The following is a 13,614-nucleotide window of genomic DNA, read 5'->3' as shown; positions in this document are numbered from 1 at the left end:
GAATATTTTATATCATTTAATATATTAAACGCGCCTTAGGGGGTCTCCTACACATGGTCCATCGGCACTGAATCTATGGTATGTCGTCTTAAAAGCCTATATGTGTTTTTGATATGAGGGCTGCCCTAGCACAACTTTAGCACTTTTTGCACATTTTTGCACTTTGAATTAACTCTTTTATGGATGCACTTTATTGATTTCTATAGCAAAATTAATAAATTAGTGCTTGACATTCCCCTCAACGCACATATAAGGAACTTCTGCGAGGAATTGTATAGTAAGCATTGTTCTGAAAATTGTTGAGAGGATACTATTCCTTCTTTTGCCGCTAGATGTCAGTGCAATAACAATAATAAAATATTATATGCGGCCTTGAGCGTTTTATTTGAAGCTTAACAATAGAGATTTATGAATGCATCCTCTTCTTTCATTTTAACTATTTGAGGCGTGATTAGATCTTTCTATTTTGATTCCACTTTGGGAAATATTATGTGAAATTCCATGTTTTTATATTTAAGAAGACTTTTTTAGAATAATCATGCAATAAATAGTATTTTGATATTACTGTTACCACTTCTTACCTAAATGTACCATGTGTTGTCCAATCATGTACTACCTTACAATCCCTATGTTTTAATGAATTGATATTGTGTGTAATAAAGATTTGTTCATCATTTTAAACAGAGGTCTCCAGGTTTTTTTTTTATAAAATACCCAGAGAGATTAGCAAAATTAGGATTATTTAGTCTAGTAAAAAGACGACTGGGGGGCCGATCTGACAGAGCACGTCCGCAAACGACCATTGCTGTCACCTGTGAGGACAACATGTATTGATGCCTAGTTACATCACTTTGGGATTAACAATAGTGCCAAGTGAATAGTTTTTTATGTTACTAATCTTTCAATAATTTTTGTTTTAGTTCTCTGAAGAATATGGACCAGTGTACACTATTTACATAGGGCTCACACCAGCTGTGGTGGTCCGAGGACTCAAAGATCTCAAAGAAATTTTGATCAATAAAGGACATGACTTTGCAGACAGGCCTTCTGCCAGATTGATTGATGACATCTCTGATACAAAAGGTAATATGAGTTTTCTGATCATTTTTCAAACCTGAGGTTACTGTTACAGGGCTCATGAATAATATTGCTCTACATAATTAGTATGCATGAAAAAAGACATGTGCCCATCCAGTTCTGGTGCAAACACGTTTCCTGCAGCGGTGCTCCAGGTGCGCCGAACGTCTGTGGAGAAAATCCAATCTACACGAAGATTTCATCCATTTTAAGTTTATCCTTAGAACATACAACACTGCCCTTCACCTCTCCAAACAAGCCTATTTCAACACCCTCATCACCTCACTGTCCAATAACCCGAAACGTCTCTTTGACACTTTTCATTCTCTATTCAATCCAAGAGTACAGGTCCCAACCACAGAGCTCCGAGCTGACGATCTGGCCAATTACTTCAAAGAAAAAATTGAACAGATTCGACCGGAAATTATCTCCCAATCACCTCATACCATGCACTGTCCTCCCTCCCCCACTGCATCTAGCTCACTCTCTGATTTTGAACCAGTCACAGAAGAAGAAGTAAGCAGGCTCCTTGCATCTTCTCGCCCAACCACTTGCACCAGTGACCCATTTCCGTCACATCTCCTCCAGTCCCTTTCCCCTGCTGTGACCCCTCACCTAACTAAAATATTTAACCTCTCTCTCTCTTCTGGTATTTTTCCCTCTTCATTTAAGCATGCCATCATACATCCACTACTTAAAAAACCATCCCTCGACCAAAACTGTGCCGCTAACTATAGACCTGTCTCTAATCTTCCCTTCATCTCTAATCTCCTGGAACGCCTGGTCCACTCCCGTCTTATCCGCTATCTCTCAGAAAACTCTGTTCTCGACCCTCTCCAATCCGGTTTCTGCTCTTTACACTCCACTGAAACTGCCCTCACTAAAGTCTCTAATGATCTGCTAACAGCTAAATCAAATGGTCATTACTCCATGCTAATTCTCTTGGATCTCTCTGCAGCATTCGACACTGTGGATCATCAGCTCCTCCACACTATGCTCCTTTCCATTGGCCTCAAGGACACCGTTCTCTCATGGTTCTCCTCCTATCTCTCCGAACGCTCCTTTACTGTATCTTTTGCCAGTTCCTCCTCCTCTCACCTTCCCCTTACTGTTGGGGTCCCTCAAGGATCGGTTCTAGGCCCCCTCCTCTTCTCCTTGTACACTGCCCCTATTGGTCAAACAATCAGTAGATTTGGTTTCCAGTACCATCTCTATGCTGATGACACCCAATTATACGCTTCCTCTCCTGACATCACACCAGTCTTTCTAGAAAACACCGGCGATTGTCTAAACGCTGTGTCTAATATCATGTCCTCACTATATTTGAAACTGAACCTGACAAAGACTGAACTCCTGGTGTTTTCTCCCTCTACTAATGTACCTATACCCGACATTGCCATTTCTGTGTGTGGTTCCACTATTACTCCCCAGCAACAGGCCCGCTGTCTTGGGGTCATACTTGATTCCGAGCTTTCCTTTGCCCCCCACATTCGATCACTGGCTCACTCTTGTCATCTGCACCTCAAAAACATTTCTAGAATTTGACCTTTTCTTATTTTTGACTCTGCAAAAACTCGTACTTTTTCTCTTATTCATTCTCGTCTCGACTATTGTAACTCTCTTCTAATTGGTCTCCCTCTTACCAAACTCTCCCCTCTCCAATCTATCTTGAATGCTGCAGCCAGGATCATATTCCTCACCAATCGTTACACCGATGCCTCTACCTTGTGCCAGTCTTTACACTGGCTACCCATCCACTCCAGAATTCAGTATAAACTTATTACCCTCACCCACAAAGCCCTCCATAGCTCAGCACCACCTTACATCTCCTCCCTTGTTTCAGTATACCACCCTACCCGCGCCCTCCGTTCTGCTGATGACCTGAGGTTAGCATCCTCAATAGTCAGAACCTCCCACTCCCGTCTCCAAGACTTTACACGTGCCGCGCCAATTCTTTGGAATGCACTTCCCAGGTCAATACGATTAGTCCCCAATCCCCACAATTTTAAGCGTGCCCTGAAAACGCATTTATTCAGACTGGCCTATCGCCTCAACACATTAACCTAATCTATCCCTGTGTGGCACAGTCAAAAGTTTTACCATAACCAGATTTCCCGCATCATGTTCCCACAAACTTTATACATCCATTAGCCCTCTGTGTTTGTACTGTTACACACTTAACATTATGGCTGGTCCATACAATCAGGGCAACTGTTACCACCCACCTTTTGTGTCTACCTCTTTCCTCATAGACTGTAAGCTTGCGAGCAGGGCCCCCATTCCTCTTGGTATTTGTTATAATCTACTGTATGTGATTATTGTTATGCTGTAATGTCTATTGTCTGTACAAATCCCCTCTGAAATGTAAAGTGCTGCGGAATATATCGGCGCTATAAAAATAAAATTTATTATATTATTATTATTATTATTTTTGGGAGAGGGTATTGATTGAATGGAAAGGGTATAAGTGCAACAAAAAATGATTGTTCTAATCTGCTCTGAAAGCAATTTTTCCCTTTCTTGATCCTGAGTGTTGACCGCCTGGATCAACATTCAGGTCAAGAATTTCATGAGTAAGTTCACAGGAAAATCACAATCGTCTAAGCCTTTTTTTTAACCATCAACCGTTCCTGACGTGACCTGTAGAGATGAGCAAATATGTTCAGAAAACAATAGCCAAACATAAATTCGGCACGAATATGGTACATTTGGATTCGTGATCACTGATCGGTAACACGAACATTTTTCTTAAAATCGGAAAACGGTGTTGGAATAAGTTTGGTGCAACAACTCGATTCCTGTCTATGAGTGTTTAGTTGCTAGATTTGTATGCTGTTTATAAAGTTAAGAAAAAAAAACTCCCAGAAGCTCACACAGGGATAGCATGTGACTGTATTTCTTGTGTCTGTGTATGAGAGAAGCAGCCTGCTGTAGATCCTGCACAGATAGAGACACACAAATGATTTATTCCTAATCTGCTAAGATTACCATATATTGTTTCTGAATAGAGAAGCTCTGTTGTCACACGCTTGGTCAGTATCTTGAATAATCAGCTCCCAACAGGTGGTAACATTCAGTAAAAGATATAATAAAAGCCAGCAATACATGTGCCGCGTTTAGTAAAATCACAGCGTGAAAGGTTAGAATAGAATATATAGAATAGATATATACACATAGTGTATGTGTATATATATATATATATACACACATGTCAGTGACACATATAGATGCATATATATTACATAGAAGGAAAGCTGGAAATTCAGATGCCGCTGTAGTGTAAAATCACAGCAGGAGCCGACAGGATAGAAGAAATGGATTACACACAGTAAATACAAATAGAATCGGTAGATATATAGATGTCAGTGACAAATACAATTAGTACAGGGTGTGCAGCTTACTGTACATGTATTTAAAAGATTATTTTTCTGAAAAAAGTGGCGTGGGCTTTCGCGCAATTTTCGTAGCAGCATAGAAAGATGACTGTTCTGCCTTCCTCCACATATGGTGTTGTGTGGATTTCAGCATACAGCTAAACCTCATCCACTTAACCAGTAAACAAACTGTATGGATGCTTAAGTCTATATTTATTGAGGTCATGACGTGAACTTGGTAAAAGAGAACAATGACGGTGGACAGTAACAGATAATAATGGACAATGTGGACGATATAGTTGATGATATTTAAGTGAACGATATGAGATGGTAAAAACTACAAGGGAATAAACAGTGTATCAGTACTGGCAGAAAACAGAGACAACAGCATGATACAGGGTGCAATTAACATCAGTAACTGGGGCTTTACAGAAACTGCACTGAAATAGCATAATACAGAAATGCTGCAACATTGTTCTGCTCTATACAGAAGTGCAATCTATCTGTTAGCAGTGCAAAAGCATTATAATAAAGTGTAGGATACATTGCTCAATATACCTAATTACACAGTACATTGCACGGTTGCTGCATATACAGATTCTTACATAACACACAGGAACTTTTGACCCTCACCGGAATCCGCTGGTCAGGAGCAGTGCTTTGTAGGGAGAGAGTCAGGAACACATGTGTAAGACTCAAAGGTCCGGGAGAAAATGTCTGCAACTTTCTTGCCCGGGAAACTAAGGGGGCAATACTAATCAGAATACATTACTTGTTAAAGAGGAAAAGTTCCTGAATCCAGAGACAGGACAAATGGGTACCTAATGACCTCTAATGGTTATAACTGGTACTACTCTATTAACTTGCTGCACATAAATGGGCAGGACATCGATGGCTGGGGGCCAATATTTATAGCCTGGGAAGGGGGTAATACCCATGGAACTTCCCAGGCTATTAATATCATCTCACAGCTGTATACTTAGCATTCACTGGCTATTATAATAGAGGACCCTAAGAAACATGATGTAGGGTCCCCCTATAATTAGCAATCAGCAAAGGCTATGCAGACAGCTGCGGGCTGATATTAATAGCCAAAGAAGGGGCCATGGATACTGGCCCCCCAGGCTAAAAGCATCAGCTCTCAGCTGCCCCAGCAAAAGCGTATCTCTATGATGCACCAATTCTGCCACTTTAGCCTCGCTCTTCCCACTTGCCATGTAGCGGTGGCAAGTAGGGTAATAGTTGGGGAGGTTGATGTCACCTTTGTATTGTCTGGTGACATCAAGCCCACGGAGTAGTAATGGAGAAGCGTTTATAAGTTCCATGGGTATTACCCCATTCTCAGGCTATAAACATTCACCCCAGCCGTCGGCTTTCCCTCTGATGGCATGAAAATTGCGCTGGAACCCATGCCATTTTTTTAATTAAATACATGTACAGTAAGCTGCGCACACCCTGTACCAATTGTATTTGTCAGTGACATGTATATACAGTATCTACCTATTCTATTTTTATTTGCTGTGTGTAATCCATCTTTTCTATCCTGTTGGTTCCTGCTGTGATTTTACACAACCATGGCTGCTGAATTACCGGCTTTTCTTCTATTTATCTATGTAATATATTTTATATACAGTACACATATACAGTGGGTACATAAAGTATTCAGACCCCTTTAAATGTTTCACTCTTTGCTTCATTGCATCCATTTGGTAAATTCAAAAAAGATCTTTTCACTTTCTCATTAATGTATACTCTGCACCACATCTTGCCTGTCAGAATGATCAACCAGGGGAGTCCAAGTGAATACAATAGAGAAATAGACTATTTCTATGCATTTCATGGTGATCACACCACTTCCTCAGGACAGTGTATACACATCCAGAGTCTGTTAAAAGAAAAAAAAAATCTACTTTTTTTTGCCTTTTTTTAAAATTTTTGCATTTTTTTTTTTCTATTTACTTTTAAATGAGCAATTTTTTTTGATATACGACATTATGTTTTATGATTGTGTTGTGTGTATTTTACGATGTATACATGTGTTTCTGTCTGATTTGCCGCCCATTGGGTGTGGTTTTTTTTTGAAAGGAGGTATTTTCATGGGCTGCTTTCTCTATAAATAGCAGACTGTATGTGTATAGACTGTCCTGAAGAAGTGGTGTGATCACCAAGAAACTCGTAGAAATAATGCCTATTTCTCTATTGTATCCACTTGGACTCCCCTGGTTCATCATCCTCACAGGCGAGCAGCGCAGTCTGATGCCCCATTCTTTTTACCCAACAAGGAATCATCGCTCCGGGCTTGCAGCAGCCCCCAATGCTAAGTACAGTGGTTGTGTCTCACACAACCACAATAGGTGAGTGAATTTGAATTATCTAACATTCTTTTTATGTTGGATAAGACCCTATGTGCGTTCTATATTCATTCTAGCTATCTGCACCCCATCTTGACTGAAAAAAAACAAATGTAGAAATTTTTGCAAATTTATTAAAAAAGAAAAGCTGAAATATCACATGGTCATAAGTATTCAGACCCTTTGCTCAGTCATACCTCCCAACTTTTGAAGAAGGTAAAGAGGGATAAAGGCGGCGGCGTGCGTAGCGCGTCGTGGCAAATTTTTGGCCACGCCCCTAGCCACACCCATTTACTCCTGTATCCCCTCTGTACTCCTCTGTCCACCCCAGACTCCTCTGTCCCCTTTGTACTCCTCTGTCCACCCCAAACTCCTGTGTCTACCCCAGACTCCTCTGTTCTCCTCTGTCCACCCCAGACTTCTGTGTCCCCTCTGTACTCCTCTGTCCACCCCAGACTCCTGTGTCCCCTCTGTACTCCTCTGTCCACCCCAGATGCCTCTGTCCCTTCTGTCCACCCCAGACTCCTCTGTCCCCTCTAGTCCTCTCTGGACTCCTTTCTCTCCCTCAGACTCCTCAGTCCCCTCTGGACTCATCTGACCCCTCTAGTCCTCTGTCCCTTCTGTCCCCTCCGGACTTCTCTCTCTCCCCCAGACTCCACTGTCCCCTCCAGACCTCTCTGTCCCCTCTGGACTCCTCTCTGTCCCCTCCAGACCTCTCTGTTCCCGAGACTCCACTGTTCCCCCCCCAGACTCAGAGTGTTCCGTGTTCCTGAGCGCCTGACCGCGTCCTCACAGCACCACACGCTCTCTGGGCACTTGCTGCAGGATGGGGGCGCGTCTCCTTGGTGATATACGGTAGCTGTAGTTCCGGGTTCTTGCTTCCTGGGGCTGGGCTGGAGGTGAGCTCTATGCTCTCTGTGGATGTGACGCGGCGATCCCCGCACTGTGCTGGCTGGCCTCTGCTGTATTTTGCGGTCATGCGATCGTGGGATAGAAAGTTTCTCGGCCGAGACGGCGGGATAAGGACCAGAAATCGGGTCTGTCCCGCGGGAATCGGGAGGATTGGGACCTATGGATCAGTATTGAGTAGAAGCACCCTTTGAGCTAGTACAGCCATTCTGTAATGCTGTAGATAAGCCCCCGATGTAACCTGAAAGGTAAGAAAAACAAGTTAGATTATACTTACCGGGAGGCGGGTGCTGTGGGTGTCGCGGTCTGGTCAGGCGCGTCCCATCTTATAGCGATGATGCCCTCCTCCTTACTTCTGCCACGGCTCCTGCATAGGCGTACTTTATCTGCCTTTTAAAGGCAGAATAAAGCACTTCAGTACGCAGGCACTGGGAAAAGTCAAAGAGGTCCGGCGCCTGCGCACTGCAGTACTTTACTCTGCCCTCAATAGAGCAGATATAGTATGCCTGCGCAGGAGCCGCAGCAGAAGTAAGAAGGAAGACATCATCTCTAGAGGATGAGAGGCGCCGGACCGGTCCGTGACACCCACCGGACCGGACCCCCGGGTGAGTATAATCTAACTCGTTTTTCTTATCTTTCAGGTAACATCGGTGGCTTATCTACAGCATTACAGAATGCTGTATATAAGGCCCTGATGGCTGTGACTGCAGCTCAGGCCAAAAATGGGGTGACAGATTCCCTTTAATATTACATGCATACATTTGTTTATTTTAATTTTTCTTCATAACTAAGATCCTGAAAGTCCCTTTTCAGTTCTGTGGCTCTTCTTTATACCTTTTTTAGCTCCAGGACTGACTGTATGAAATGGTGCCTAAATGCTTTGTAAAGTAATAAGTATTAGTGTGACCTAATGCTTAGCAAAATGATATTAGTACATCGCTGTCCAGCAAGTTCATACCTCTTAATACATAACAATGTCCTGCTGGCCTTAAAAACCTCTGATTGATATTGCATGCTGTTATTTACTGTGTGATCTAAAAGTAATCCCAAATTCTTCCCTATGGCCTCATTCAAACATCCGTTTTTCTCTTGTATGTGAATAAAGTACCAATTTTCATCAGTGTTTCGGTTCAGATTTTCATCAGTGTTTGGATAGTGAGGCTGTTTTCACCATCACCCATCAGTCTTTCATGAAAGATTTACTCATATACAAAAAAATAGCAAAACTTCTCCTACCTATTTCAATTTTAAAATAGAGCACATACTGAATGTGATTTTAATCCACAGCTTCGATCAAAATGAGACCTATCTTTATGATTTATTTTTATAGACACATGGTTCACATAAAAAACATGGACATGTGTACAGTTCAGTAAACTACAATCGGTTCATGTGCTCTCCTTGTTTTTCCTGTATAAAACATGCATGTGCATCACCAGTGTCTGACTCATTTATATACTCTACCTAGATTTACAGTAAGTTATTTTATTGGTTTCATTGGTTCTCATACTCATTTGTAGACTTTTAAACCAGTAAATTGGAACAGCTTTCTTAAGGTATTGTTGTATATCTTGTCTGACAAGAGAGCAAAGTAACCCAGTGGGCTTCAGGAATCTACTATATAATCGTCTAATTCTGTCTGTCTGTCTGTCTGTAGCGGAAATCCTGCGTCGCTGATCGGATGGTCAGGCACGACCAATCAGCGACAGGCGCAGTCTGGCCGTGAATTGGCGCAGCATTCGAATGACGCACGCTACCGCTACCGTTGAGAGATCTGTGGCACTAGCCGCTGATCTCCCGACGGTTGTCGCGGGTCATCTCCTGCCACACGGAGGTCAGCAGCGACGCAGCCAGGAGAAGACCGGTGCAGCGCTCAATGTATGGATGGTACCCAGGGTCCAGAAGAGATGAGACTCTCCTCCAGGCCCTGGGTACCATAAACCTGTAAAAAATAGAATTAAAATAAAAAATAGTGATATTCTCACCTTCCGACGCCCCCCGCACTCTTTCCCTCCTCTCACCACGCGCCCGGCATCTTCCGGTCCCAGTAATGCTTTGCGCGAAAGACGGCTGATGACGTCGCGCTCTCGCGAGTGTGACATCATCTTCTGTCCTTCACCTAAGCATTACTGGGACTGGAAGATGCCGGGAGCGTGGAGAGGAGATTGGGGGCCGTCGGAAGGTGAGAATAACCTTTTTTTTTTTTAATTATTTTTTACATTCTACCTTTTACTATTGATGCTGCGTAGGCAGCATCAATAGTATGAAGATAGGAGGCGCGGCACACACCATTATAGAATGCTGTAGATAAGCCCCTGATGGCGGTGGCCCCAGCTTATGGGGCAAAAATGGGGTGACAGATTCCCTTTACATATTCTAGAACACCCGGTGCGTTAGAATCAGGCCACCATCTAGTTGTCTATAATCATGCATGACATTTTCATACTTATTTCATCCATAAGACCACCCCCTAAAAGGCTATTTTACACTGAAAGTTTAAGTGATATTCCTGAAAAGGTTTTATCATATTACATTACCATAAATATTGTTTTCTCCAGGTCTGATAATAGCTCCTTATGGGCCATCATGGAAGGAGCACAGGCGGTTCACACTTTCTACACTCCGGAATTTTGGCCTGGGTAAAAAATCCATGGAAGAGAAAATTTGCGAGGAGAGTGTACATGTAATTCAAGAATTTAAGAAAAATAAAGGTAAATGTCTTGATGTACAGATAAAATCTAAACCATTTAAATAAACCAATACTTGCATGGCAATCAACCAATGGAAAGAGAAGTGAGAAAGGGGGGAGACTCTTCCAATTGAGTAAAACTCAAAAATAGTCTAAATATGAATGAATGTTAGGCAGATTGGAATGTAGCTGAACCTGGGAAAGCAAATTCAATCCATGCAGTCCAGATCTTAAATTCCTCATGTTTATCTAGCCATACTACTGCATAGGTCACTATGGGCTGTCTATTTATATGGATGACTGTGGGCTGTGCATTATACTACATGGATGATTATGGGCTGTTCATTATACTACATGGAGGACTATGGGTTGTGCATTATACTACATGGAGAACTATGGGTTGTGCATTATATTACATGGAGGACTTTGGGCTGTGCATCATACTATATGGAGTACTATGGGCTCTGGATTATACTAATATTAAGGAATATTGGCTGTGCATTATATATGGAAGTACATTATACTGTATTATTATTATTTATTTATATAGCATCATTAATTCCATAGTGCTGTACATGAGAATGGGGGTTATATACAAAGCTATAGATATCATTAACAGTAAACTAATTTGCAATGACAGACTGGTACAGAGGGGAGAGGGTCCTATCCTTGCGGACTTACATTCTATGGGATAGTGGGGAAAAGACAAGGTCGGGGGTGCAGCAGCTCTGGTGGTGATGAGGCGGCAGCTCAGGCGGTGGTGAGGCGGCAGAATGGTCATTGCAGGCTGTAATCTTTCCTGAAGAGATGGGTTTTCAGGTTCCGTTTGAAGGATCTGAGGGTGGTGAATAATCGGACGTGTTGAGGCATGGAATTCCAGAGGATGGGGGATATTCAGGAGAAATCTTGGAGGCAGTTGTGTGAGGAATGAATAAGTGTGGAGGAGAGTAGGAGGTCTTGGGAGGATCGAGGATTACATGAGGGAAGATATTTGGAGATTAAAAAAACAAAAAATCACAAAAGCGCTTACCCGACAAAAAAGAGCAACATCCTCAGCTGCTAAGGTTAAATAGGGGTCGGTGCAAGCCCAAACTAAAATGAAATAAGGAAAATGTGCAAGTTGACCTGCGCTATAGGACTCAGGAAAATAAACAATGATTAAATGATAAAAATTCTGAAAACCAGCCAAAATAGCAACCCACTCTTAAATACATAAAGGATGCATAGATAAAATATATATATATACAGTATATATATAAAGTATTAGCATATACAATATTTATAACGTATCACTCATCAGTATGAGGTAGATAAATAGATGTGATGCAAATTGGCTGCTGTGACTGCTGATCTTTGACAGTGATGAGGAGACACTCAGCAAGTGTCTTGCTGCAAGGAGTTAAATGAGCCGTGCGCCTTATCAGTGCAAATGACAGCTTGTAAATGCTGAAGGGGGTGAGCGCTTCTAACAGTGGCCTGAAGCCTGATGCGCTCTAAGGCAGTGAGGCTGTAATGAGACCCAGCACAGGGAGCAAGCTGCCCAGAGACGCTAGCTATCACAGAGTGGAAGAAGGGTGGGAGATGGAAAATGCAAGGTAAGAATAGGGAACGCTCCGGCCGAAAGCATCTCTGGATACCCGCTTGGAAACAGCCGCCCGAAAGTACCTGAGCGTTTGACGTCACAGCCCGTACAGGGCAACACAAGGATCAAAAAGCTGACCAACGCGTTTCAAAGGCCCAAACTGCCTTCTTCATTAGGGTGCCTGTGATCCGGAAATGACGCCCATAAATACCCTCGGTGACTGCTGCATTAACCCTTGCCCTGCCTCAGTGAAATTGACACCACGGAAATGGAGCAAATCACCCATTTCCTAACATAACGCTAAGATTGGAAAAATTTGGGAATTTACAAGTTATTGTAATATATTGCTTAACTAAAAATACTTTATTATAAATACTCTCTTAAAACAATTAAAATGAGCTGCAATTAAGAAAGTACAAGAGGCATGAAAAACCTCACTCTAAACACATATATATGCATATATAATTGTATACATACAGGCGCCCAAAAATTGTGAGGAATAAACTCAAAATAGACCATAACAGTTACACTAACACAGGGCGCACTGACACAGGGCGCACAGACCATCGTAGATATTTAACAGGTACAAATAGTTTCAATAAAATAAAATAAATTAATACCAAGGGGCCCCGGGCGAGCTGCCAGGTGGAACCGACCCCTATACAGGGACCGTTAGGAGCAGGCCCAGGGGTTCGAGTACCACAGTAGCCAGTACCGAGAGGGGCGGCTCAGAATGGACTGGAGTAGAAGTGTGGGACTGAAGTGTAGACTGTAAGGCTGGAATATGGAGAGGTGGCTGGAGCGGAACACAGGAGACAGGACTGGAGGAGGACTGTACGAGTGTGGATAGCTGGATGGAGCAGGAACACCGAAGGCAGGACTGGAGTAGGATGGAACAGGAACGCTGGTGCAGGACTGGAGTAGGATGGAACTGGGACACAGGAACAGGAACACAGAAACAGGAGTGGAGTAGGAGGAACCGGAATGCTGGAGCAGGACTGGAGTAGGATGGAGCTGGAACACAGAAACAGGACTGGAGTAGGAAGGAACAGGAACGCTGGGGCAGGACTGGAGTAGGATGGAACTGGAACACAGGAACAGGATTGGAGTAGGAAGGAACAGGTACGCTGGAGCAGGACTGGAGTATACTGCAGGGAACACGGGAGACAGGGCTGCGAGGCTGCTGCAGGAAACACCGCAGACGGAACCGAGAGGCTGCAGAGAGCACAGGAGGAAGCAGGGCCCAGTGTGCAAGGTAACACAATGATCAGGCGCCTCCCTCAGGGGGAAGCGGCCTGATATAGCCCCATCTGGTCTGCCATTGGTCCGAAGGTGCTTCCGGGTCAGGGCACAGCCGGAGAACAAGAAGCAGCAGGGAGGCGCGGCCGCGGCCTTTGGCGCATGCGCATTGCATGCAGGGATGGCGTCGGCCGCAAGCCCATCAGAGGTGACTGCCGTGGCCGTCGGGTGGAGAGAGGCTGCGGCGTGGGAGCGGAGGCCGGGTGAGTATGACGAAGCGGTGTAACAGGATTTCAGGTGTGGGAGAGAGTGTGATGCCGTTTACCATAATAGATAGATCGGTAAGGAAGATACGTGAGATGGTGGAAAGATAATGAGTTCAGTTTTGTCTAC

The 13,614-nt window shown here is 43.4% G+C and overlaps 1 protein-coding gene across 3 annotated transcripts in view; it reads left to right on the top strand.

Annotated features, from left to right (window-relative positions):
- Nucleotides 1-13,614, top strand: part of LOC141090223 (cytochrome P450 2B4-like) — a 75,942-nt gene that overhangs the window by 13,976 nt on the left and 48,352 nt on the right. For all 3 annotated transcript variants that reach the window (XM_073576275.1, XM_073576274.1, XM_073576273.1), the window contains exons 2-3: nucleotides 921-1,083; nucleotides 10,270-10,422. In XM_073576275.1, the coding sequence (XP_073432376.1) occupies nucleotides 921-1,083; nucleotides 10,270-10,422 (316 nt within the window). The remainder of the gene's footprint in view (nucleotides 1-920; nucleotides 1,084-10,269; nucleotides 10,423-13,614) is intronic.

The sequence above is a fragment of the Dendrobates tinctorius genome, unplaced genomic scaffold (assembly GCF_039654945.1).
Source record: "Dendrobates tinctorius isolate UK_male_01 unplaced genomic scaffold, ASM3965494v1 ptg000048l, whole genome shotgun sequence".
NCBI classification, from domain to species: Eukaryota; Metazoa; Chordata; class Amphibia; order Anura; family Dendrobatidae; genus Dendrobates; species Dendrobates tinctorius.
The sequence above is the reverse complement of the archived record's forward strand: the minus strand, read 5'-3'. Positions and strand labels throughout refer to the sequence as shown.